Source organism: Heptranchias perlo, chromosome 3 (genome assembly GCF_035084215.1).
Source record: "Heptranchias perlo isolate sHepPer1 chromosome 3, sHepPer1.hap1, whole genome shotgun sequence".
Taxonomy (NCBI): domain Eukaryota; kingdom Metazoa; phylum Chordata; class Chondrichthyes; order Hexanchiformes; family Hexanchidae; genus Heptranchias; species Heptranchias perlo.
This window is the reverse complement of record NC_090327.1, coordinates 35,386,109-35,413,984: the sequence shown is the minus strand read 5'-3', so window position 1 is coordinate 35,413,984 and position 27,876 is coordinate 35,386,109. Positions and strand designations below refer to the sequence as shown.

The 27,876-nt window shown below is 44.0% G+C and overlaps 1 protein-coding gene across 1 annotated transcript in view; it reads right to left on the bottom strand.

Annotated features, from left to right (window-relative positions):
* Positions 1 to 22,434, bottom strand: part of LOC137311965 (ALS2 C-terminal-like protein) — a 134,920-nt gene extending 112,486 nt beyond the window's left edge. The window contains exons 1-4 of the mRNA XM_067978779.1: positions 22,320 to 22,434; positions 3,316 to 3,452; positions 1,667 to 1,871; positions 744 to 849 (exon numbers count right to left, since the gene is read on the bottom strand). Coding sequence (XP_067834880.1) covers positions 744 to 849; positions 1,667 to 1,807 — 247 coding nt within the window. The 5' untranslated portion in view covers positions 1,808 to 1,871; positions 3,316 to 3,452; positions 22,320 to 22,434. The remainder of the gene's footprint in view (positions 1 to 743; positions 850 to 1,666; positions 1,872 to 3,315; positions 3,453 to 22,319) is intronic.
* Between the last annotated feature and the right edge of the window lie 5,442 nt (positions 22,435 to 27,876).

The window sequence follows — 27,876 nt, the reverse complement described above, 5'->3', positions numbered from 1 at the left end:
CCCACACTTTGAAATTCTCTCCCTAAACCTCTATGCTTCTCCACCTCGCTCTCAAAAGGAGGAAACAGACCCCTTCTTTGGCCAAGCTTTTGGTCACCCTGCCTAATATCTCTTTCTTTGGCTCAGCATTCATTTTCCCTTATGCCTCTGTGAAGTGCCTTGGGATGTCTATATTAAAAAGACACTATATAAATACAAGTTGTTGAGTACCAATAAGTGCAGTCTGGCAAGAGCACAGTGAAGCTTCAGTAAAACATTGTGAGTTATATAGTCCTAATTTAGAAATATAATGTAGCATTCTAGCTGCTAAAACTATAAATATGATTTATTAGATGAAATAGATTTACAGAGAAGCAACATTTATTTCTGTTCCACAGGGAACAGACATGTTAAGAGCCATCAAAACCCCAAGACCGCTTTCAATTTCATCCTAGTTAGTCAATGTCATTTATATAGTATGTACACCATCTATTTCTTTTCCAATGTTCAGCACTTTATCCATGTTGAATTTCATATTCTGTTTTACCAAATTGCAGACGTTATCTAGCTTCATCCATCAACCTCCCCAACCCCTCAATGGTTCTATCTATTGGCATCTAGAGACCAGTCTTTCTAATCTGGTTCAAGGTTGAAGATTGCAGACTATCAAGAGTTCCCAGAGGGAGGAGTCTCTAAGACATTAGGATTCATTTTGGCCTAATCTTCATCGCTTTTGAATCATCCAACACCTCAGAATTACTTACCTGCCTTGACAAGAGGACGGAGAATGAGAGCTTTCAGATCAGTCAGTGAATTTTTGAAGGACTGCTCCAGCTTGAAGAGGTAGGCAGCTTCCCTTTGACATTTCTCCTTTAGATAATACAAAAAAACAATAGTTTCTATTTTCATTGAGAAGCCGAGGTTCATAGAGCAGAACGCCATACCATGTCTGAAGAGAGAAGAAACAGTGGTTGGGGTGATGCCTAGCTTGGCTCTTATGTTGGAATACAAAGGGGAGGAAGTTATCTTTCAGTTGTACAGAGCCTTGGTCAGACCCCTTCTGGAGTATTGCATTCAGTTTTGGGCACTGCACCTCAGGAAAGAAGTATTGGACTTGGCAGGGACACAGCACAGATTCACCAGAAAGATTAAAGAGTTAAATTATGAGGGCCAGTTGAATAAACTTGGTATGTATTCCCAGGAGTCTAGAAGGAATTGAGTGGTCCAATTGAAGTTTTTAAAAATGATAATTGTTTTCAATAGGGAAGAGAGAGCGAGAGAGAGAGAAAAACTATTTCCTGTAGTGGGTGAATCCAGAACAAGGGAACATAGCCTGGCTTTAATTTTAAGATTATTTAGGAGTAAAATCAGGAAGCACTTTTTCAAACAAAGGGTAGCGGAAATCTGGAATTCTCTCCCCCAAAAGGCTGTGGATGCTGGGACAATTAGAGCTGTCAAGAGTGAGAGAGATAGATTTTTGTTAGGTAAGAGTATCAAGGGATATGGAGCAAAGGCATGTACATGGAGTTCAGATACAGATCGGTCATTATCTAATTAAATGGTGGAACAGGCTTGAGGAGCTGAATGGCCTCCTCCTGTTCCTATGTTCATTAAAATAGAAGTGGTCTAGAAGCAGTTTTTGATGTGGGGCAAATGATACACAGTGTTGTATGGTTCTATTACTTACCTTAACCTCTGGCCCCAAATTGAGGACTTCTTTGGAGCTTAATGCAGAATTTGAGAAAGATGTATCCCAATTTACAGGAAATCTGGACTCCTGTGGCAGTCTCTCGGAATCAGCCCGCTGGACTGGACAACTTGGGTCCATTCTGTGGCTCAACTGAGTATCAGAATCTCCATCTTCCTCAGCAGACTGACTTCAGGAGAGGTTACTGGTTTAATAAAAGGAAAAACTTGGGTATCTCAAAACAAGCAGAAATGTTCCCCTCCTTTTCTCTCTCCCATTTAAAATCTCAAAATATTTATATAGTTACATTTAACATACATGGAAAAAGTAAACTAATTTCAATAAAATTAATTACCTTAATTTTGCTTCTGCTTTGTGCAGGACTTACTGCTGATCTCAGTTTGCACCCCCTTCTTGAGAGCCATACTTCCCAGAATCCATTGCTGTTGCTCCCTATTTGACTGTTCTGACACCATTTTAATTTTGGTCAGGCAGTTGTTTAACAATCATGGAAATCTGTCACCGTGCTTAAGAATGTCCAAATCAAACTAACTATTGAGAAATTCACACAATAAAGTTTCTGTTTGCCTGATGTGGTGTCACAATCTCCCCCCACAGAGACATGTTACACTTACCCAAGTCCAGAGGTTGGCAACTGCCAAGGTTTAGATATCCCTGCAACTGTGCAAGGGGTACTATTGGAGTTTAACTGGCTGAAAGAAGGAACATACTGGCACAAACCACTGCTAGTGTTCCCTCTGCTTGTTCAGCTAGCACTCCCTCAGGGAATAGGAAGAATTCCAGCCTTCCGCCTTAGGTCTACCACTCTAGGTCCCATCAGTGAAACAGGCTGGCTGCTCACTCACCAATAAATAAAGTGAAAATTACCACTCAACCACCATTACATGTTGGATGTTTTTTGACCATTGCTGAGGTGCACCCAAACCACAAGTGGAGGCCTGGTTACAATGAGTGAAAGCTTTATGTTGTGCCTTTTCAGTACTTTTGCTGCCAGGCAATAATGGCACACCAATAATTTAAAGCGATGCAATTCACCATAATGAGCAAATTGGACAAAATTCAGGCATTTATAAATTATCCCTAAATGGAGATGCACGTTGACAAAAGCTAAGCCATGGGGACACCTGGGGTTCAACTGGCTAACACCACACAACTTATCACAGTCCATTGCTTGTCTGTCTAGGACCATCTATAATTTCATTGCATCCTGATCCCAACTGCCTGAGAGCAACGGAAAAGTGGCAAGTGCAGCCACTACAGATGAAACATTTATATAGCGTCTTTAACACAGGTCCCAAGGGGCTTCACAGTTGAGTGAGTGAGACCAAGGTGGGAATAGGAGGAAAATCAGGGATGTTAAAGAAGTACTTTTTAAGGAGGCTTTTGAATACGGAGAAAGTTGTAGCAAGGCAAACGAGATGGTTCCTGATTTGTGGAGAGGAAGATGGCATGATGGATCTGTCACCAATGGTAAAGCAGAGTGGGGAGGGAACACAGACCAGAGTTGGAAGGGCAGAGGGTGTAAGCAGAAGTGTTTGGCTGGAGGAGATTGAGAGTAGGGTGGAGCAAGGCCATGGAAGCACTTAAAGCTCATGTAATGATGCATCAATTCCAATATATTGCCTTACCTCTCAATATTTGAGTCTAGAGCATCATTCTCGAAGTTTTAAATTGCATTTGAAATAGATCCAAATAACAGGTATCAAGTAGTGAAAACTACCAGAAAACTGGCCTCAATCCATATACTGCAATCCTAGGCATGCACCTATTAAGAAAAAAATGAAAAAAATCATAGAATTTTAAGTAATTACAGCATAGGAGCCATTCAGCTCATCACACCTGTTGTGACATTAAATCTTCAACCAGAACTGTCTATACTAATCCCCTTTCCTTCAATATTCCTTTTCAATACTGATCCAATTCCCTCCTAAATGATGTTACAGTCTCTGCCCCAATAGTCCTGACATGCATTGTTGCCTTGCAACTAGACTCTGAGCACTTCCTGTTTCAGCTTCTCAATCAGGCTTCTGCCCTTCTCACAGCACATGGACTGCACCAGTCCAAGTCACAAATGACTGTGACCATGATTTTCTATCCTTCTTGACCTCATCAACCATTCTATTGACAAATTAAAAGCATCACACAAGAAAGTATATGAGTTCAGTGTGATTATTCCTGCAGCTACTGACAGCAACACCCAAGGCAGACCAGTAACAACATGGTTGTTTCCAACACACAGCAGGTTCATCTCAGTAGAGCTGGGACTGAGAAATGCACCCGAGACAAGCTTTAAGGCTTGATGCATTCCAAGCCACATAGGAGCATGCCTACTGGCAGGGCTGATCCATTTTATGGGCCAGATCTCAGTACAAAACCGCCAGTGAGCTGTTGGCACCAAATTGGTCAGTGCAATATTGGACAAACCATACTGGATACAGCAAAGGCTATGGGCCCCAACAACATCCCGGCTGTAGTGCTGAAGGCTTGTGCTCCAGAACTAGCCGTGCCTCCAACCAATCTGTTCCAGTACAGCAACAACACTGGCATTTACCAGACAATGTGGAAAACTGCCCAGGTATGTCCTGTCCACAAATCCAATCTGGCCAATTACCAACCCATCAGTCTACTCTCAATCATCAGCAAAGTGATGGAAAGTGTCGTCGACAGTGCTATCAAGTGGCACTTACTCACCAATAACCTGCTCGCCGATGCTCAGTTTGGGTTCTGCCAGGACCACTCGGCTCCAGACCTCATTACAACCTTGGTCCAAACATGGACAAAAGAGCTGAATTCCAGAGGTGAGGTGAGAGTGACTGCCCTTGACATCAAGGCAGCATTTGACCGAGTGTGGTACCAAGGAGCCCTAGTAAAATTGAAGTCAATGGGAATCAGGGGGAAAACTCTCCAGTGGCTGGAGTCATACCTACCACAAAGGAAGATGGTCGTGGTTGTTGGAGGCCAATCATCTCAGCCACAGGACATTGCTGCAGGAGATCCTCAGGGCAGTGTCCTAGGCCCAACAATCTTCAGCTGCTTCATCAATGACCTTCTCTCCATTATAAGGTCAGAAATGGGGATGTTCGCTGATGATTGCACAGTGTTCAGTTCCATTCGCAACCACTCAGTTAATGAAGCAGTCCGTGCCCGCATGCAGCAAGACCTGAACAACATCCAGGCTTGGGCTGATAAGTGGCAAGTAATATTCGAGCCAGACAAGTGCCAGGCAAGAACCATCTCCATCAAGAGAGAGTCTAAGCCTGGATGTTGTCCAGGTCTTGCTGCATGCGGGCACGGACTGCTTCATTAACTGAGGGGTTGCGAATGGAACTGAACACTTGTGCAATCATCAGCGAACATCCCCATTGCTGACCTTATAATGGAGGGAAGGTCATTGATGAAACAGCCGAAGGTGGTTGGGCCTAGAACACTCCCCTTGACATTCAATGACATTACCATCGCCAAATCCCCCATCATCAACATCCTGGGGGTCACCATTCACCAGAAACTTAACTGGACCAGCCACATAAATATCGTGGCTACAACAGCAGATCAGAGGCTGGGTATTCTATGGTGAGTGACTTGCCTCCCGACTCCCCAAAGCCTTTCCACCATCTACAAGGCACAAGTCAGGAACATAGGAACAGGAGTAGGCCATTCAGCCCCTCGTGCCTGCTCTGCCATTTGATAAGATCATGGCTGATCTGTGATCTAACTTCATATACCTGCCTTTGGCCCATAACCCTTAATACCTTTGGTTGCCAAAAAGCTATCTATCTCAGATTTAAATTTAGCAATTGAGCTAGCATCAATTGCCGTTTGCGGAAGAGAGTTCCAAACTTATGCCACCCTTTGTGTGTAGAAATGTTTTCGAATCTCACTCCCGAAAGGTCTGGCTCTAATTTTTAGACTGTGCCCCCTACTCCTAAAATCCCCAACCAGCGGAAATAGGGTGGATAGAGAGAAACTATCTGTTCCCCATAATATCTTATAAACTTCGATCAGATCACCCCTTAACCTTCTAAACTCCAGAGAATACATCCCCAATTTGTGTAATCTCTCCTCGTAACTTAACCCTTGAAGTCCGGGTATCATTCTAGTAAATCTACACTGCACTCCCTCCAAGGCCAATATGTCCTTCCGAAGGTGCGGTGCCCAGAACTGCTCACAGTACTCCAGGTGCGGTCTAACCAGGGTTTTGTATAGCTGCAGTATAATTTCTGCCCCCTTTTACTCTAGTCCTCTAGATATAAAGGCCAGTATTCCATTAGCCTTATTGATTATTTTCTGCACCTGTTCATGACACTTCAATGATCTATGTACCTGACCCCCTAAGTCCCTTTGGACATCCACTGTTTTTGACTTTTTACCATTTAGAAAGTACCCTGTTCTACGCTTTTTGCTGACTAAAAGCTTGGTCAAAGAGCTTGGTTGTAAGGGGTTTCTTAAAGAAGGAGCTACACATACTTTACCAGAACTGAAGATTGAAAGATAAACAGGCACCTTAGCAAGGTTGAAAAAAGAATCAACACTAATCCTGGGGTGCGGGGTGGTGGGGGGGAAAGAGAGTCGGAGAACTTAAGAACATAAGAAATAGAAGCAGGAGTAGGCCATCCGGTCCCTCGAGCCTGCTCCGCCATTCAACGAGATCATGGCTAATGATCCACCTCAACGCCGTTTTCCTGCACCATCCCCATATCCCTTGATGCCTTTCTCTGTTTTGAACGTACTCAATGACTGAGCCTCCATAGCCCTCTGGGATAGAGAATTCCAAAGATTCACCACCCTCTGAATGAAGAAATTTCATCCACATGATAGTCCTAAATGGCCTACCCCTTATTCTGAGACTGTGACCCCTGGTTCTAGACTCCCCAGACAGGGGAAACATCCTCCCTGCATCTACCCTGTCGAGCGCTGTAAGAATTTTGTATGTTTCAGTGAGATCACCTCTCATTTTTCTAAACTCTAGAGAATACAGGCCCAGTCTACTCAATCTCTCCTCATATGACAATCCCGCCATCCCAGGAATTTGTCTGGTGAGCCTTCGTTGCACTCCCTCTATGGCAAATATGTCCTTTCTTGGGTAAGGAGACCAAAGTTGTACACAATACTCCAGATGCGGTCTCACCAAGGCCCTATATAATTGCAGTAAGACATCTTTACTTCTGTACTCAAATCCTCTTGTAATAAAGGCCGACATAACATTTGCCCTCCTAATTGCTTGCTGCACCTGTATGTTAGCTTTCAGTGACTTGTGTACAAGGACACCCAGGTCCCTTTGAACATCAACGTTCAAGAGCATGAGAGTGAGAGAGAGAGAGAAAGAGAGAATGGGAAAAAGAACAGGGAAGATTTTAAAAAATTTTTATTCGTTCATGGGATGTGGGCGTCGCTGGCAACGCCAGCATTTATTGCCCATCCCTAATTGCCCTTGAGAAGGTGGTGGTGAGCCGCCTTCTTGAACCGCTACAGTCCGTGTGGTGAAGGTTCTCCCACAGTGCTGTTAGGAAGGGAGTTCCAGGATTTTGACCCAGCGACGATGAAGGAACGGCGATATATTTCCAAGTCGGGATAGTGTGTGACTTGGAGGGGAACGTGCAGGTGGTGTTGTTCCCATGTGCCTGCTGCCCTTGTCCTTCTAGGTGGTAGAGTTTGGGGGTTTGGGAGGTGCTGTTGAAGAAGCCTTGGTGAATTACTGCAGTGCATCCTGTGGATGGTACACACTGCAGCCACGGTGCGCTGATGGTGAAGGGAGTGAATGTTTAGGGTGGTGGATGTGGTGCCAATCAAGCAGGCTGCTTTGTCCTGGATGGTGTCGAGCTTCTTGAGTGTTGTTGGAGCTGCATTCATCCAGGCAAGTGGAGAGTATTCCATCACACTCCTGACTTGTGCCTTGTAGATGGTGGAAAGGCTTTGGGAAGTCATGAGGTGAGTCACTCGCCGCAGGATACCCAGCTTCTGAGCTGCTTTTGTAGCCACAGTATTTATGTGGCTGGTCAAGTTAAGTTTCTGGTCAATGGTGACCCCCAGGATGTTGATGGTGGGGGATTTGACGATGGTAATGCAGTTGAATGTCAAGGGGAGGTGGTTAGATTCTCTCTTGTTGGAGACAGTCATTGCCTGGCACTTGTCTGGCGCGAATGTTACTTGCCACTTATCAGCCCAAGCCTGGATGTTGTCCAGGTCTTGCTGCATGCGGGCACGGACTGCTTCATTATCTGAGGGGTTGCGAATGGAACTGAACACTGTGCAATGACTGGAAAAGATGAGTGAGACATAAACAAAGAATGTGCAAATAATGGAGACAAACTTCTCAATGTCACACTGGGGAAGAAATAAATCCGTCAGTCCCTACTACTTACTGGTAACCTTTAACTGACCGCAGGATCTGCCTAAGAGCAATTAGCCTCTAATTGACCTCTGGTAACACACAGCTGAACTTTCGCAACAGAACAACAGTGTGTTACATGTCCCTATATGTAATGTATCCTATGGCTTATCCTAGTCATATAATCATACCTGTTCAATTAGCCATGTCAGCCGCGGCTCAGTGGTAGCACACTCGGAAGGTCGTGGGCTGAAGTCCCACTCCAGAGACTGGAGCACAATCTCGGCTGACACTCCAGTGCAGTACTGAGGGAGTGCTACATTGTCTTTCAGATGAGCCACTAAACCGAGGTCCCATCTGGTCTCTCTGGTGGACGTAAAAGATCCCATGGTACAATTCGAAGAGAAGGGGAGTTCTCCCGGTGTCCTGACCAATATTTATCCCTCAACCAACATCTAAAACAGATTATCTGATCATTATTACATTGCTGTTTGTTGGACCTTGCAGTGCGCCAATTGGCTGCGGCGTTTCCTCCCTTACAACAGTGATTACACTTCAAAAAGTACTTCATTAGCTGTAAAGCTGTTTGGGAAGTCCTGAGGTCATATAAAGTGCTATATAAACGCAATACTTTCAAGTCTTACTTTGGGATGTAACCACCATCTCCGATGTGAATCCACATGACAGGATCACAAAATGACACATTCAAATAAGTATGCTACAAAGGGAGAATGAGAAGCACAGGCAGGAACTTCCAGCCTCAGGGATATCCCTTAGTAATTATTACGGGATCATTCTCATCACTGAACTAAAAAGTTGACAGAGAACACAAAAAGTGCACCAGTTATCACCCCAAGAGGAGTTTCTGTTTTGTGACCTTATATTATACAAACTCTTTTGAGCAGCATTCTTGTACCTTGCCGACTTCATATCCTACTTCCTTGTTACAGAGCACAGCACAATAGTTACAACAGGCTATCAACTTCCCTTTAAACCTTTTGAGGACATTCATGTAGATCTCATCAAAATAAAACATGGGTTGTATCTAAATAGAAGAGGATGGGAATGAACTGGATTAGCGCACTGCATTCTGAACCATGCTATACATGATCTGGATATGTTTGATGCTGACACTTGGTGCCAAAAATGGAAAAGAGTTCCATTATCCAATTGTGACATGCCTCAACTTGGTGAGCACAAAAGAAAAGGGCAGATGTATCCAAATTAAACCCAGAAAATAATTAATGGTGCAAAAGCAAAAAATACAAAGGCCGCAACATTATATAAATGCAAGTTGAAGTTTTTATTGTTGATCTATATTCACGATTTGGCACTAGTTTGATAGCAACAAGTGTGCACAGAGACACTCATTTTATAGACTAATGCCCCACCCTTCCGTGACCTTGCTTTGTGATACATTGTGAATATTGTGGTGACTCCAGAACTAAATTATTTTGGTCAACACCAAGAGAGAAAGTAAGTTCCATGATGCAAGTCTGTGACTGTTTCTGTCCATATTAAATCTTTCAAAAGAAAACCTGGTTATAAAAGGATTAAGGCCTAAATTGCCACTTTTCTTATCCATGATGAGACACCTTACAATCTCCTGGGCTTTTAAAGGAATACTCAAGGCTGAAATTTAGTTAAAAACAGGACTAACCAGAAATGAGAACCAGTCTGCCAAGTCCTCCGTAGGTTTAATTTCCTTTCTGCAACATCAAAAAGTCAGTACACTACATATCCACAATGGGTACCGCCACAGACCATGAATACTGGCTATTCAGATGCCCTACCAATAAACATCTAGCAATCTTTCACATCCTCAGGACGTCGCAAAGCACTTTACAGCCAATCAATTACTTTAGAAGTACGGTCAGTGTTATGTAGGTAAATGGCAGCCAATTTGTGCTCAGCAAGGTCCCACAAACAGTAATGAATGACCAATCTGTTTTGGTGGTGGTGCTGGTTGAGGGAGGAATATTGGCCAGGACACTAGGAGAAGTCCTTGCTCCTCTTCAAATAGTGCCATGGGATCTTTTACATCCACCTGAACAGGCAGTTGGGGTGTTAGTTTAACAGGGTAGATTTTCACATGGTTCTCATACTCATCTGGCTTAGCGAGGCGGCGTAGAAACATCAGGAAAATGGAGTAAACGGATGTTGCGCTTTTTATTCCACAGTTTCCATACCTCTTCTCCGAAGTTCTGGGGACAAGTGGGAGAACTCACACGGAAATTCACCCCCAGTGTCTTAAAAGGCAGCACCTCTAACTCCCTCAGTATTGTACTGAAGTATCAGCATAATTTTAGGCAAAGCTAACTTCAGGTGATCGATGCCTTTGAGTATGATTAGGAGCTTCCTTAGTGGGCAAATGCACTACTCGATGTAGTATTGAACCCATACCTTTCTGACCCAGAGGAGAGAGTGTGATCATAAGGGGACAGGTGAAATTTAAAAAAAATAATAGGGCCTTATTCAGGTACTTGCCCAAGGTGACCTAAAACTGGGCAGTTCGGGCTAATTTGCAATTCATTTGATTTAGTCTCTTTCCAGGTATTGGGAAGCAGTTCAACAGTGGTGACAAATAAGAAAATATACAGCATATAGTGGTTTCAACTAATATTTTGTTCCAAGGCATTGTCCACCTGAAGTTAGCTTTGCCTGAAAACAAGCTCAGCACCAAACCCCCTTTATCTAAGAGCCCTCGTCTTTCTTGTCTCCCTTTTAAGTACAGTTGCTGTTTTGCCGATTCTCCCGCCTACAATGACATCCATTGTTTATAATTATAACACTATGAGTAACATTTTCCTGCAACCTTTTGCAGAGAAATGAGGAATGAAAAGCAGAAGTGAGGCTAAGGGTGAGGTTAAAAGCTTCCTTAGTGGGTAAATGCATTACTCAATGTGGTATTGAATCACATAGACCAGGAAAATCTCAGGGGTGTTCCCTGAATTAACAGATCACAATTGGGCTCTGTAGCATTTGATCTTTCCTGTATTGCCTGAATGGAATCTTGTTAATTATCTTTAGCTAATTGCCTTAACATTAAGGCAGTGGATGAGACGGTGGGCCTACACTCTCTGGATTTTAGAAGAATGAAAGGTGATCTCATTGAAACATACAAGATTATGAGGTGCTTGATGGGATAGATGCTGGGAGGTTGTTTCCCCTGGCTGGAGAGTCTAGAACTAAGGAGTGCAGTCTCAGGATAAGGGGTCGGCCACTTAAGACTGAGATGAGGAGGAATTTCTTCACACAGAGGGTTGTGAATCTTTGGAATTCTCTACCTCAGAGGGTTGTGGATGCTGAGTCATTGAGTATATTCAAGGCTGAGATCGATAGATTTTTGGACTCAAGGGGAATCAAGGGATGTGGGGATCAGGCGGGAAAGTGGAGTTGAGGTCGAAGATCAGCCATGATCTTATTAAATAGCGGAGCAGGCTCGAGAGGCCGTATGGCCTACTCCTGCTTCTATTTCTTAAGCTAATTCCCACGATAATTTGCATTGTTAATAAGCAAGTCAAAGAGAAAAGAAAAACTTGCATTTATAACCTCAGGACGTCCTAAAGCACTTCACAGCCAATTAAGTACTTTTGAAGTGTAGTCACTGTTGTAATGTAGGGAAAAGCAGCAGCCAATTTGTGCTCAGCAAGTTCCCACAAACAGCAATGTGATAATGACCAGATAATCTGTTAGTGATTTTAGTTGAGGAATAAATATTGGCCAGGGGAGAATTCTTCTTTGAATAGTGCCACGGGATCTTTTACAACCACATGAGAGCAGACATGACCTTGGTTTAACATCTCATCTGAAAGAAGGCACCACTGACAGTACAGTGCTCCCTCAGTACTGCACTGGAGTGTCAGCCTCAATTCTGTACTAAATTCTCTGGAGTGGGACTATGAACCCACAGCCTTCTGACTCTAAGGCAAGAGCATTACCACTGAGCCACGACTAACACCATGAGATACAAGTGAGATTAGAAAACATTTCTACACACAAAGGATGGTAGAAGTTTGGAACTCTCTTCCGCAAACGGCAATTGATACTAGCTCAATTGCTAAATTTAAATCTGAGATCGATAGCTTTTTGGCAATCAAAGGTATTAAGGGATATGGGCCAAAGGCAGGTATATGGAGCTAGATCACAGATCAGCCATGATCTTATCAAATGGCGGAGCAGGCACGAGGGGCTGAATGGCCTACTCCTGTTCCTATGTTCCTAAGTTTCTGTAGCTTTGAAACAATGGAAACCACCCCAGAGGTCAGCCATTGACCAAAATTGAAATGGAAACAATCTTTGTTGATAGCCAGCTATTCAGACTTAAACAACAGGAGATGTTTCCCCATAGTTCTAAGGGTGGGTCCAATTCAGAGGTCTCAGTAATTGACAGCTCAGTGGACCAAATCCCTGAGTTCAGCCTTAAGGTGCTCTGAAGCATAAAATGGGTAAATAAACCTTAGCAGCTGTCTATAACAAATTTAGGAGCAGTTAGCTTTGGAATAGCGATCTTGAGAGAGTTTAGGCTGAGACAGTCCATAAGGTTACATCTTTGTTATTTTTCATGAGACGAAGAACATAGGAAATTGATGGATCTCAATATATTCTGTTCCTTCATGTATTATGTAAAATAAGCCAGTTGATTTGCTGTCTTAACTTATCTTAATAGAAACAGGAGAACCCACCTGGCTGCATGTGCGATATTACAGCAGCTGGTATATGCAACCCTTGGGTCAATCTATTGCTTCACTAGATATTGGGCGGTAAAAGGTGCATTCAGGAGGATAGTGGTATGAGGTCCACCTACAAAAGTGACCAGTGATGCTGAACCTGAAGAGAATATTCAGCACATAACCTGAAAATTGTGGCAGTCATACAATCGTCCTCAGCACCTCTAGGCTAGAAAGAGTGAGGATTCCCTCTTACTAGCCTATCACCCGTTAGAAAAGACTTGCAATCGTACAGAACGGATCTTGGATCCCTGTGGTTAAATACACTGCCGATACTCATGGTCTTAAGCCCCGATTTTAACTCGGAGTGGAAGCCATGCGGGCAAGGTCCAGGGTGGACGACAAACCGTCCAGACTTCGGCAGTGAGGCGCCCAGGAAGTTTTAACTCCCAGGCCTCGAAAGTCTCCCGCCTAACCTCGGTGGGAAGGGACAGCTGGCCAGTGGCAGCAGCAGGTTGTCAGGCGGCAGAAGGCCACTGCTGGGGACCGGAAGGAATGTTCCTTGGCACTTGCGTAAGTGGCTGTGAGGGGCTTACGGTAGGGCAAATCGTGAAGACGGGGACAGGGGAAGCTTAAACTTTCCTTGTGGGATCAGGAGGAGCACTTCTGCTGCATCTGGCTCCAGAAGGAAGGTAAAAGAGAAAACCCACTTAACTTTTTGGGTCTCTTCTGGCCCCGGCTCCTCTTCCCGCTAGGGTAGTTTGGCAGGGAAGCCACAACGGCTTCCCTGTGCGGGTTTCCAGTTAAAATGACCATCGAGCCCCAGTCTGCATATTTTAAGAAGGACCCTGGTTAGGTCTCTCTCACCTGCTCAGAACATAGAAACAGGAATAGTAATTCAGTCCCTTGAGCTTGAGCCTGAGCCTCTTCCGCCGTTCAGTTAGATCATGGCTGATCTGTACCTCACCTCCATTTACCCACAGCTGTTCCATTTCCTTTGATAACCTTATCTAACAAAAATCTATCAATCTCAGTCTCGAAAATTTCAATTGACCTAGCATCTGCAGCCTTTTGGGGAGAGTGGTTCCATATTTCCACTGCCCTTTTGCACGAAAAAGTGCTTCCTGATTTCATTTCTGAATGGCCTAGCTCTAATTTTATGATGCCCTTTTGTTCTGGTTCCCCTGCCAGAGAAGATAGTTCCTCTGTATCCAGCCTATCGAATCCCTTTATCATTTCAAAAACCTCGATAAGATGGGGTTAGATGAAGGGTCAGGGGAGGCTCGTGTAGAGCATAAACACTGGCATGGGTCTGTTGGGCCGAATGGCCTATTTCTGTGCTGTACATTTTATGTAATTCTATGTAAAAGATCACTCCTCAACCGTCTAAACTCAAGGGAATGTAAGCCAAGTTTATGCAACGTGTCTTCATAATTTAACCTTTTAAACCCTGATATAATTCTGGTGAATCTGTACTGTACCCCCTCAAGGCCAATATGCCTTTTCTGAGGTGCAGTGCCCAAAACTAAAGGCAGTACTCCAAATGGGGTCTCACCAAGTCGCTGTACAACTGAAGCATCACTTCCTCTCCTTTGTATTCCAGCCACCTTGAGATAAAGGCTAACATATTCCATTAGCCATTTTGATTACTTTTTGTACCTGTGCACTAGCTTTTTGTGCCTAAATCCCTTTGCAGAAGAGCAGGTTAAGGTTGGAACCAGCGGGACCGGTGCGGCTAAGTCCTATGGGCCATTTTAACTGCCTGCCAAGTGGGCAGAGTTTGCCCTTTAGTGGCCATAAAACTGTACTCCGGCATGATTCAGAGACTTCAAAAGGGGAGTAAAGAGAAAAAAAAATATTTAAGACTAGGAAGAAAATGTGATTATCCCCATTGTTAGCCAACATTCTTTTAAAACTCTGTATTCTTGAGTTTTAAGAACTCGAAATTCTCTGACTAACCAGAACCGTAGAAGTTTACAGCACAAACGACGACCATTTGGCCCATCGTGTTAGTACCAGCTCTTCATTAGAGCAATCCAATGACAACTTGCATTTATATAGCATCTTTAACGTAGCAAAATATCCCAAGGCGCTTCACAGGAGCGTGATCAGACAAAAGAAAAATTGGCGATCCAAAACTTATTTCACTGCCCCCTCTCTTCCCATAGCCTTGTATTTTTCTCTGCTTCAAATTTATTCAATTTTCCCATAAGAGATGCAATGGTCTTCGCCTCAGCCACTTCCTGTGGCAAAGTATTCCACTCTCCAACAAACCTGTATGTAAAGAAAGTTTTCCTAATCTCTACGTGACAATTTTAAATTGATGACCCTTTATCTCTGATTCTCCATAGATTCAGAGAAAGTTACGGCACAGGAGGTCGCCATTTGGCGCATTGCGTCCGTGCTGGCCGAAAAAGAGCTATCCCGCTTAATCCCACTTTTCAGCACTTGGTCAGTAGCCCTGTAGGTTACGGTACTTCAAGTGCTCATCCAAGTACTTTTTAAATGAGTTGAGAGTTTCTGCCTCTACCACCCTTTCAGGCAGTGAGTTACAGACCCCCACCACCCTCGGTGAAAAAAATTTCTCCTCAGCTCTCCTCTAATCCTTCTACCAATTACTTTAAATCAACGCCCCCTGGTCACTGACCTCTCTAAGGGAAATAGGTCCTTCCTGTCCACTCTATCTAGTCCCGTCATAATTTTATATACCTAAATTAAAACTCCCCTCTGCCTCCTTTGTTCCAAAGAAAACAACCCCAGCCTATCCAATCTTTCCTCATAGCTAAAATTCTCCAGTCCTGGCAACATCCTCGTAAATCTCCTCTGTACTCTCTCTAGTGCAATCACATCTTTTCTGTAATGCGGCGGCCAGAACTGTACGCAGCACTCAAGCTGTGGCCTTACTAATGTTTTATACAGTTCTAGCATAACCTCCCTGCTCTTATATTCTATGCCTCGGATAATAAAGGAAAGTATCCCGTATGCCTTTTAACCACCTTATTTACCTGTCCTGCTACCTTCAGGAATCTGTGGACATGCACTCCAAGGTCCCTTTGTTCCTCTACACTCTCAGTATCCTTCCATTTATTGTGTACTCCCTTGCCTTGTTTGCCCTCCCCAAATGCATTACCTCACACTTCTCCGGATTGAATTCCATTTGCCACTTTTCTGCCCACCTGACCAGTCCATTGATATCTTCCTGCAGTCTACAGCTTTCCTCCTCACTATCAACCACAAAGCCAATTTTTGCATCATCTGCAAACTTCTTGATCAAGCCCTCCACATTCAAGTCCAAATCATTAATATATACCACAAAAAGTAAGGTACCTAGTATTGAGCATTGTGGAACCCCACTGTAAACAGCCTTCCAGTCGCAAAAACACCTGTCAACCATTACCCTTTGCTTCCTGCCACTGAGCCAATTTTGGATCCAACTAGCCACTTTCCCTTGGATTCCATGGGGCTTTTACTTTTTTTAAAACCAGTCTGCCGTGTGGGACCTTGTCAAAAGCCTTGCTAAAATCCATGCAGACTACATCAAACCCGTTAGCCTCATCGAACCTCCTTGTTACCCCCTCAAAAAATTCAAAGTTAGTCAGACACAACCTTCCCTTAACAAATCCACGCTGACTGTCCTTGATTAACCCGTGTCTTTCTTTTCTAAATGACGATTTATCCTGTCCCTCAGAATTGATTCCAATAATTTGCCCACCACCGAGGTTACACTGGCTGGCCTATAATAACTCAATCTATCTCTTTCTCCCTTTTTAAACAATGGTACAACGTTAGCAGTCCTCCAATCCTCCAGCACCACACCTTATAGCCAGCGAGGATCAGAAAATGATGGTCAGAGCCTCCGCTATTTCCTCCCTTGCTTCTTTTAACAGCCTGGGATACATTTCATCCGGGCCTGGTGATTTATCTACTTTCAAAGATTCTAAACCCCTTAATACTTCCTCTCTCTCTATTTTTGTCCCATCCACTATTTCACATTCCTCCTCAACGCCTGTCTGCTCCCCTAGCTATAGAATCCCCTATCACTGTCACGCTCTTGACCTTTCTCCTCCCCCCGTACAGCTGAGCCACCCATGGTGTTATGGTCTTGGCTCTGGCTGCATTCCCCAGGGGAAACCTCTCCCTCACCAGTATTCACCGGTTAGAGAGCGAGGTGCCCTCAGTGGCCTCCTGCACTACCTGCATGGTCCTCCCTTGTCTGTCTGCCAGTCACCCAGTCCCTCTTTGCCTGAACTCTCAAGCTGTGGGGTGACCACCTCCTGAAACGTGCTATCCAGCTGATGACACTTGCTGCACCTATGGCCGTTGAGGACACGGGAAGTGTCCTGTAGTTCCCACATGTCACAAGATGTGCATTCCACGGGAATGAGGTGCCCTGCCATGCCTCGATTTATTAGATTATTAAATAAACTTAAAAGACTTCCATCTAGAGGAAATAATCTTTTCCTATTCACGCTATTATACGATTTCATAATTTTAAAAAATCTCAAATCTCCAAACAGCCTTCTCTGCTCCAATGGAAATAATGCCAGTATTTATAATCCTAGCATCTCAAGTCTCTCCTAACTATAGCTTCTCATCCCTGGCATCATCCTGATGAATCTACACTGTTTGTTCTCTTGGCTTTAATGTCCTTTCTATTGTTGGTTGCCTTTTATTCATCCACACACTTTAGCATCTTTCCACTGAAGGTCTAATCCCATCCCTTGTTTTTCCTTCCAAAATCTACTATCTCACATTATTCTATTTTCCACCTACTTATTTCATCCCAAATTATTTTACAATATCCCTACTTTTGATTAGTCAGAGAATTTCAAAAATTGTGTTCGATTCACAAGTTCAAATCATCTATATATACTGAACAAAATTGGACCCTGAACAGACCCCTGGGGTCCACCACTTGCAACCTTTTTTCCAGTCTGATCAACACCCACTTAACCTAACTCTTCCTGTCCATCAACCAACTTTCTATCCATGCTGCTACATTTCTCCTTACAGCATAGACTTGAATCTTTCTAACAAGCTTTTTAAGAGACTCATTAGCAAATGCCTTAAGTCAAGAATGAAGGGCCAAAGATGCAAGTTTAAATGCAAGAGATTTAGAACTGGGGGCAGCAGAAACTTCACACACAAGAGTTGTGAGGCTATGGAATTCACTTCCAGGGTTAATGATTGAGGCAGAAACTATGTCAACATTCAAGATTAAATTGGATAGACGGATGAAGGAAAAGTGGTTGAAGGGAAATGGAAACAGGGTGGGTAAATGTAATTAGAACTATTTGCTCACATGGAAGGTAAACACTGACATGGACTGGTTGGACTGAATGGCGTATCTGTGTTGTAACTTCTATGCCTTCTGAAAATCCATATAATCAACATCTTCTGCATTCTTATTTTCTATCCAATTGGTCACACTTAAAAAATATATTAAATTTGCTTTCAACAAATCCTTGCTAGCTGACCTTGATTATAACAATTCAATTGGTTTGCTACCTTATAAACTCATTTCAGATGATTTCTAGATGAAATATCTCACTTCAACTACAAAGGTTTCCAATCCATTTAAAGCTGTTATCAGCAAGGCTAAAGTAGGGTTTCTGATTACAAGTTAAAACAAGTTCACGTAACAAGTTATAGGCCCTTTACCTGCTTTCTGTAAGGGTCTTATATTAAATGAATTTGCAGTAATCTCAACAAAACAGCCCCTAGTTGGCAATGTCAGTCAGAGGGAAGCCATAAATTTGGGAAGTGGAAAATGTCACATCAGAAGTCGCTCTTCAGAAGCTGGAGGCTAAAACACGACTAGGGTAGAGTAGGAGATTTACTCTGCATCTTGTTATGCTATGCCTCACACTTAACATTGACAATGGGTGTCTCAAATGGGAAATGCTCCCTACAATAGGGACCTCAACAGGAGCATAAAATTACCCCCCGCCCCATATAGTAATTGCAATGACCTTTATTGTTCTTTTCTGAGAGCCAATTTGTTGGCTTTTCTTCTTTTAAATAGTTTTTAACCTTTGTGCGCAACTGTGTCCAATAGCACAAGGGAGCTGCTGCATAGTTCTTGCATTTTCTATATCTTCAAGAATATAAAGAAGTTTCCCTTGTATAGCACCTTTCACGACCTTAGAACCTCCCAAATTGCTTTACAACCAATGAAGTACTTTGAAGTGTAGTCACTATTGTAATGTGGGGAATCTTATTTCAGAATTGACATTTTCGAGGTTACTATCTTCATAAAAAAAGTAATTAACAAAATGTTTTTGTTTGTTCGGAGCAGAGGAATGCAATGCAATGTGTTAGTGACCCAAGAACTATGCAGCAGAGCCATTAGCATCTGGAAGAGAAAGGCCACCTGATTTATTGACTTCTTCCAGTTGCTGACTGGCCCGCTTTTTATTTCAGCTCCCTTGTGCTATTGGACACAGTGGCTCTCTCCAGCCAGTTGCGCACAAAGGTTCAATCTCATTTTCCTCATCATATAATTTCTTTGTAAACAAATGGGGGGATAAAAGTTTACCAAACATTTTTTCATCAAGGTAATACCCCTTTAACACAGTTGAAATGGAAAATCCCACTGATGTAGATTAATGACCATGTCTGTTTAACATGGAGAGTCAGGTTCAGTCACTAACTCTTACAAGCCAATTCGTCAAAAGTGTCCTCAGTACGTATTTTAGAAATTAAACAGAAGTGACCAGAAAATCAATGTAACCAAGGCAAATAAAAAGGGAACAAAACCCTGTAAACTCAGGAAGTCTTAAATAAAAACAGAAAATGCAGTCAGAATTTGTAAAGAAAAGGCACATTAACGTTTCATTTATAGACTCTTCAGAGATGAGGGACTTCAGCTACGTGGAGAGACTAGAGAAGCTGGGATTGTTCTCCTTAGAGCAGAGAAGGTTAAGGGGAGATTTAATAGGTGGTTAAAATTATGAAGGGCTTTTAATAGAGTAAATGAGAAACTGTTTTCTCTGGCAGGAGTGTCAGTAACCAGAGGACAGGGTTCTTTTGCCAGTTACCTTAAACAAGAGGAGGAGACTTTTTTTAAAAAAAAGAACAGCGAGTTATGATCTGGAATGCACTGCTTGAAAGGGTGGTGGAAGCAGATTCAATAATAACTTTGAAAAAGGAAATTATATATGTACTTGCAAAGGAAGAATTTGCAGGGCTGTGGGGAAAGAGTAAGGGAGTGGGACTAATTGGATAGCTCTTTCAAAGAGCCAGTACAGGCACAATGGGCTGAATGATCTCCTGTGCTGTAGGATTCTACGATTCATCGGATAATGAGGAAAAATAGTGAACAGAAAGAGGAAGTTAATGAGTTAAATGGCTTATTAGAAAAGGAGGAAACTGGTAAAATTATGTAAAAGATCACCTCACTTTCAATGTCTTTCTATTGCATCGAGAACAAAAACATACTAACAGCCAAGACATTAAAAGGCCTGGGAGAGACTTTCACAAGGAAAACAACTTGCATTTATGTAACACCTTTAATGTAGTAAAACGTCCCGAGGTGCTTCACAGGAGCGTAAAAGAGGAAAATGGAGACTGAGCCAAAGGAGGAGATATTAGGAGGGGTGACTAAAAGCTTGTTCCAAGAGGGTCTTAAAAGAAGGAAGAGGAGGAGGGGAGAAAAGTGGAAAGGGTTTAGGGAGGGAATTCCAGAGAATGGGGCTTGGACGGCTGAAGGCATGGCCACCAATGTTGGGACAAAAGGAACGGGAGATGCACAAAAGACCAGAGTTTGAGGAACGCAGAGTTCTCGGAGGGGTTTTAGGGCTGGAACATGTTACAAGTGGCCGAAATAAAAGTCCTGCAGATTCAGGAGATTGGGAATGAAAATAGTAAACATTGGAAACACTTAGCAAGTCCATTCACATTCAAATAGAAAGATGAACAGCCGAGAGAGAGCCTGGACAGCCCCTCCATTGCCAGGTGTAGTGAAGGGGATACATCCAACCACATCCCCACAAATTAATCAAGGCCGCTCGTATTCTGGAACCTTGCGTATTTTTTTAAAAAAAAACAAAAGTTGCACTGACTCATTGTAATCTGACGGCTCCGATTATAGGGAGTAGCAGCCCTTTTGTAGTTTTTTTAAAAATATAAGCCATTTTCATGTAATACCTCAAATAGAGGTAATAATCCCCATGTCCCTGAATTGATCCCGATATCATTTAAAAGGGTACCACCTTGAAAAAAAAAGTTTGCCAAACAATTCTATGCACAGTCTGTGACAGCAGGGTGTTCTGGTTGATTTTAGAAAAGAAATAAACTTGCATTTATATAGCACCTTAGGCCATTTTGAAGAGCTTCACAGCCAATGAAGTACTTTTGAAGTGTAGTCACTTGTAATGTAGGAAACACGGCAGCCAATATGCACACAGCAAGGTGATAATGACCAGATCACTTTTTTTTAAAGAAAGTGATGTTGGTGGAGGGATAAATATTGGCCAGGACACCAGGGAGAACTCCCTTGCTTATCTTCAAAATAACACCATGGCATCTTTTGTGTCCACCTGAGGGAGCAGACGGGGCCTCAGATTGTCTTTCAGATGAGTAGCTAACACCTTCGAACAGGGCAGCGGTCCTTCAGTGCTGCACCAAGTGTCAGCCTAGATTTTATGCTCAAAAATCAGGAGTGGGTTTTGAACCCACAACCTTCTGGCTCAGAGACAAGAGTGCTACCACTGAGCCACGACTATTATGGTAGTGTGTACTGTGAGACTGCACTTGACTCAAGTTTTTCCACTTCAAAAAAAAACCACACATGGTTGGGAAACATTTTGTCTGCAAGGAATTAGATTGTGACAGCGGGAAAGAGAAGTTCCTTATTCAAGGGACACGCTCTTTCCTGCCAGATTCAACTTGTTAATAACAGGAGCCAAATATTATGCGTGCTTACGTTTCCCAGTACTGCGCACAGAACTGTACACTGAGCATTTTTATCATTTCTTGGTAACGTTCCAGGCTCTTTTGCTACTGTTGGATGCATTCCAACATCTCACTGCAGTGCTGAGTAACATCCACAGTGCAGCATTGCATGTTTTATACAAAAAAGGTCAAATATAATTGCTGAACGCAAGTCCTTATTTCTGTGGATTGTGCGGAAAGTTTTATGTAATAGTTGCCCAAGTTATGAACAGGGGGGAGGAAATTGACATGGAGAGGTGGATGGTGATCTCCTCCTGCTCTCACTTCCTATCACAGTCAGCAATACTGGTTTTCAAATCTTAGCCCATTGCAGAGTCATGTTGCAACAAGTTTTAATTGTCTCAGCTCAACTATTGAGCGAGAGAGAGAGCGAGAGGACAAAAATGTGAAAAATACACAGGCGGGCTGATTCAGCAGCATTACAATGCTTGCCATGGACGGACTATCTGAGCAATTAACAGACTCAGCCAGCCAGGGCAAAACAAGTGCTGTTAAACTCAAACAGCTCGAACTGTGTTGGATTTTGATTTGTTTTTTTAAAAAAGCCTGTCAAGCAGGTGAATCAGCTTCCTTCAGAATAAGCAAGACTAGTAACTTTAAAAAAAACAAAAGCAAGTAGTCCTTACAGAATTATTTGCTATACAGCAACAAGCATTTTTATAACAGATTCCCATTGACTTACCTGCAGTTGCTGCGATGCCTCAGTTGTCCTCTTCGAACCGATGCTTCACATCTACCCTGTCAGACAGTCGTGGGAGCAAACTGAAGTTGCGAAACCAGAGTTATTCACATGTAGTGTAAACTGCATCAGTAAGGAAGTACAGTTCAGCAAACAGGCTCCTCCTCTCCCATATTGCCTTGCATGAATTCCTAGTAACCATAGTAACGACTGCTGCACCTTCTTAGAATCCTGTAGTGAATTAATCTCAGCATATGAGTTGAATAAAGATTCCATCAGGTTTACCTTTGCATTATTGCTCATGTATCCTTTTATATATACAGACATATGCATATTCTGTCATAGGAACAAAACAGATGCACACAGAACATGCAAAACAAGGAAGCATGTTGTCAATATTACTTGGTCAACTTGGGTGTGGTACTCACAGAAACCCAACACAAACAAACAAAATCTCCAAACCAAGCTACAGAGAAATCTTCACATGTAGAAGCTCTGTTTTCCCAATTATGGAGCATCTACACATTGGACCTCGGGTGTGTCCCTGTGGGCAAAGAGCAGGGTGTCAAGATTTAAGTCTTAAGGACCCCCAAGGGTGGGCAGTTATAGAGCAGGGTGTCTAGATCTAATTCTTACGGACCCCACACCCCGCCCCGCCCCCAAAGTGCGGGCAGTGCTAGAGTAGAGCGTCAAGATCCAAGTCTTGGGAGGAACCCCCCAAGGTTGGGCAGTGCTGCTGCTGGAGTTAATCCTGCTAAAACCAGGAAACTTACCAGCACCGAGCACTGATAAATTTCCTTTTCCTTGTCCAGCTGGGACCACTCACTCATTAGAACAACCGATTTTAACCGTACCCCTCTCGGCAGGCAGGCAATTAAAATCACCGGTGGGACTTACCAGCTGAGCTCCTACTCTCTCGCTACAGGTTCAGATTTGCACCTGCTATTCTGAGCTGGTGGGAAGGACACCCGTGGGAAATCGACAGAGTCCTTTTTAAAATATCGGAGCCTGTGATATTTTCACCAGAGGCCTGCGCGGGGAAGCCGGTGTGGCATTCCCGCCAGGCCAACCAGCGGGAAGAACAATCGGAGCCAGAAGCAGCCCATGCAGGTAAGCTTTTTAAAAAATTTTGGAGCTTTCCTTGCAGGGCTAAGAGTGCCCTGTCCAAATGTCTCCTTCCTTTGGCTCGGTGTCAATTTTTTTTCTGATTATGCTCCTATGAACCGCCTTGGAATGTTTCACTATGTCAAAAGAACTACATAAATTGTTATTGTGGTTGTTGACAAATATCTACCAATCCGAGTCTCGAAAATTCCCATTGACCCAGCATCCACAGCCTTTCGGGGAGTACGTTCCAAATTTCAGGACAAATTTTACAACAAAAACAAAATCACTTCCACGACGGCCCTGAATCTAATATCTGTTATTGCAACTGTTTATCTGACCCTCATTTTAAACGTCTCACAACACTGATCCTTGATTTTTAAGTTCTGCAGTGACAAGAGGCCCTCGTACCTTTATCCAAGCAGAGAACAATAGATCAAGAGTTTTGTGCGTTCAAGAGAAATGGAGAATTTTGTATGTCTTTGTGAACGTGAATGCAAAGCCCACGTGCTTGACTTGTAAGCAACAGGTAGCTGTGGTGAAAGAATACAACATTCGAAAGCACGATATGGAACAGACCATGGTTTTTTTTTTATTCGTTCATGGGATGTGGGCGTCGCTGGCGAGGCCAACATTTATTGCACATCCCTAATTGCCCTCGAGAAGGTGGTGGTGAGCCGCCTTCTTGAACCGCCGGTCTGCAGTCCGTGTGGTGAAGGTTCTCCCACAGTGCTATTAGGAAGGGAGTTCCAGGATTTTGACTCAGCTACAATGAAGGAACGGCGATATATTTCCAAGTCGGGATGGTGTGTGACTTGGAGGGGAACGTGCAGGTGGTGTTGTTCCCATGCGCTTGCTGCTCTTGTCCTTCTAGGTGGTAGAGGTCGCGGGTTTGGGAGGTGCTGTCGAAGAAGCCTTGGCGAGTTGCTGCAGTGCATCCTGTGGATGGTACACACTGCAGCCACTGTATGCCGGTGGTGAAGGGAGTGAATGTTTAGGGTGGTGGATGGGGTGCCAATCAAGCGGACTGCTTTGTCTTGGATGGTGTCAAGCTTCTTGAGGGTTGTTGGAGCTGCACTCATCCAGGCAAGTGGAGAGTATTCCATCACACTCCTGACTTGTGCTTTGTAGATGGTGGAAAGGCTTTGGGGAGTCAGGAGGTGAGTCACTCGCCACAGAATACCCAGCCTCTGACCTGCTCTTGTAGCCACAGTATTTATGTGGCTGGTCCAGTTAAGTTTCTGGTCAATGGTAACCCCCAGGATGTTGATGGTGGGGGATTCGGCGATGGTAATGCGATTGAATGTCAAGGGGAGTTGGATAGACTCTCTCTTGTTGGAGATGGTTATTGCCTGGCACTTGTCTGGCACGAATGTTACTTGCCACTTATCAGGCCAAGCCTGGTTGTTGTCCAGGCCTTGCTGCATGTGGGCTCGGACTGCTTCATTATCTGAGGGGTTGCGAATGGAACTGAACATTGTGCAATCATCAGCAAATATCCCCATTTCTGACCTTATGATGGAAGGAAGGTCATTGATGAAGCAGCTGAAGATGGATGGGCTTAGTACACTGCCCTGAGGAACTCCTGCAGCAATGTCCTGGGGCTGAGATGATTGGCCTCCAACAACCACTACCATCTTCCTTTGTGCTAGGTATGACTCCAGCCACTGGAGAGTTTTCCCCGATTCCCATTGACTTCGATTTTACTAGGGCTCCTTGGTGCCACACTCGGTCAAATGCTGCCTTGATGTCAAGGGCAGTCACTTTCACCTCACCTCTGGAATTCAGCTCTTTTGTCCATGTTTGGACCACGGCTGTAATGAGGTCTGGAGCAGAGCGGTCCTGGCGGAACCCAAACTGAGCATCGGTGAGCAGGTTATTGGTGAGTGAATGCCACTTGATAGCACTGTCGACGACACCTTCCATCACTTTACTGATGAGGCGGTAATTGGCCAGATTGGATTTGTCCTGCTTTTTGTGGACAGGACATACCTGGGCAATTTTTCACATTGTCGGGTAGATGCCAGTGTTGTAGCTGTACTGGAACAGCTTGGCTAGAGGCGCAGCTAGTTCTGGAGCACAAGTCTTCAGCACTACAGCCGGGATGTTGTCGGGGCCCATAGCCTTTGCTGTATCCAGTGCACTCAGCCGTTTCTTGATATCACGTGGAGTGAATCGAATTGGCCGAAGACTGGCTTCTTTGATGGTGGGGATATCGGGAGGAGGCCGAGATGGATCATCCACTTGGCACTTCTGGCTGAAGATGGTTGTAAACGCTTCACCCTTGTCTTTTGCACTCACATGCTGGACTCTGCCATCATTGAGGATGGGGATGTTTACAGAGCCTCCTCCTCCCGTTAGTTGTTTAATTGTCCACCACCATTCACGACTGGATGTGGCAGGACTGCAGAGCTTTGATCTGATCCGTTGGTTGTGGAATCACTTAGCTCTGTCTATAGCATGTTGCTTCCGCTGATTAGCATGCATGTCGTCATGAGTTGTAGCTTCACCAGGTTGGCATCTCTTTTTTAGGTACGCCTCATGCTGCTCCTGGCATGTTCTTCTACACTCCTCATTGAGCCAGGGTTGATCCCCTGGTTTGTTGGTAATGGTAAAGTGAGGAATATGCCAGGCCATGAGGTTACAGATTGTGCTGGAATACAATTCTGCTGCTGCTAATGGCCCGGAGCGCCTCATGGATGCCCAGTTTTGAGCTGCTAGATCTGTTCTGAATCTATCCCATTTAGCACAGTGGTAGTGCCACTCAACACGTTGGATGGTGTCCTCAGTGCGAAGATGGGACTTCATCTCTACGAGGACTGTGCAGTTGTCACTCCAACCAATACTGTCATGGACAGATGCATCTGCAACAGGTAGATTGGTGACGACGAGGTCAAGTAAGTTTTCCCCTCGTGTTCGTTCGTTTACCACCTGCCGCAGGCCCAGTCTAGCAGGTATGTCCTTTAGGATTCGGCCAGCTCGGTCAGTAGTGATGCTAACGAGCCACTCTTGGTGGTGGTCATTGAAGTCCCCCTCCCTGAGTACATTCTGTGCACTTGCTAACCTCAGTGCTTCCTCCAAGTGGTGTTCAAAATGGAGGAGGACTGATTCATCAGCAGGAGGTTTCCTTGCCCAGGTTTGACCTGATGCCATGAGATTTCATGGGGTCCAGAGTCAATGTTGAGGACTCCCAGGTCCACTCCCTCCTGACTGTATATCACTTTACCACCACCTCTGATCGTTTTGTCCTGCCGGTGGGACAGGACATACCCAGGGATGGTGATGGAAGAGTTTGGAACATTGGCTGAAAGGTATGATTCTGTGAGTATGGCTATGTCAGGCTGTTGCTTGATTAGTCTGTGGGACATCTCTCCCAATTTTGGCACAAGTCCCCAGATGTTAGTGAGGAGGACTTTGCAGGGTCGACAGGGCTTGGTTTGCCTTTGTCATGTCCGGTGCCTAGTGGTCCGTCTGGTTTTATTCTTATTATGACTTTTTTTAGCGAAATTTTACAACTGAGTGGCTTGCTAGGCCATTTAAGAATCAACCACATTGCTGTGGGTCTGGAGTCACATATAGGCCTGACCCGGTAAGGATGGCAGGTTTCCTTCCCTAAAGGACATTAGTGAACCAGATAGGTTTTTACGACAATCTGGTAGTTTCATGGCCACCATTACTGATACTAGTATTTTAATTCCAGATTTTATTTAATTAATTGAATTTAAATTCCCCAGCTGCCGTGGCGGAGCTTTGAACTCATGACTCCGGAATATTAGTCCAGGCCTCTGGATTACTAGTCCAGTAACATAACCACTATGCTACCCTACCGTTGGTGAAAAATAATGATAAGTAGACAGAAAAGTTACGGGATGATACATTTTCTGAATTAGCGGTCATTGTAAAAGCGATGTTTACTAATGCTTGCCACCTAAGTGATGCTGCTGTTCAGGTGAGCTGTGTGATTGCCCATGAAATAATCATGTCATCGAAACCATTTTCTGAGGGAGAATCTTTGAAGAACAGCATGCTAAAAGCTGAAGCAACAGTGGGGTCTAAATTCCACATCATTGAGCCCTTTTCTCAGGCATGAAATGGGTGCAACGATGACGAATTTAGCAGTGCGATGGCCTGCTTTCGATATGCACATGCGCCCAGGCCAATGCTGAGACTTTTGTTCAGGCAGCCCTGGCCGCCGCCTGCAAAAGGCACAGCACTGATTTAATTATTAAAATGAGGGTCCTGCGCCTGAATAATATCCCGTAACTTAAATTGGTGTGTGGAAGCACCTGATTTGCAGGGACTGAAATCAATGACTTCCTGATCTAGGTTAACAGTCAGAAAGCATGCTGCGGAAATGTTATTTAAAGGGATACACGCCTCCATTGAGGCAAGACTCTGTTTGGACTCAGTAGGCCACTGGAGATTGTTCTAGTGATTTTTTCATATTATTTCTGGC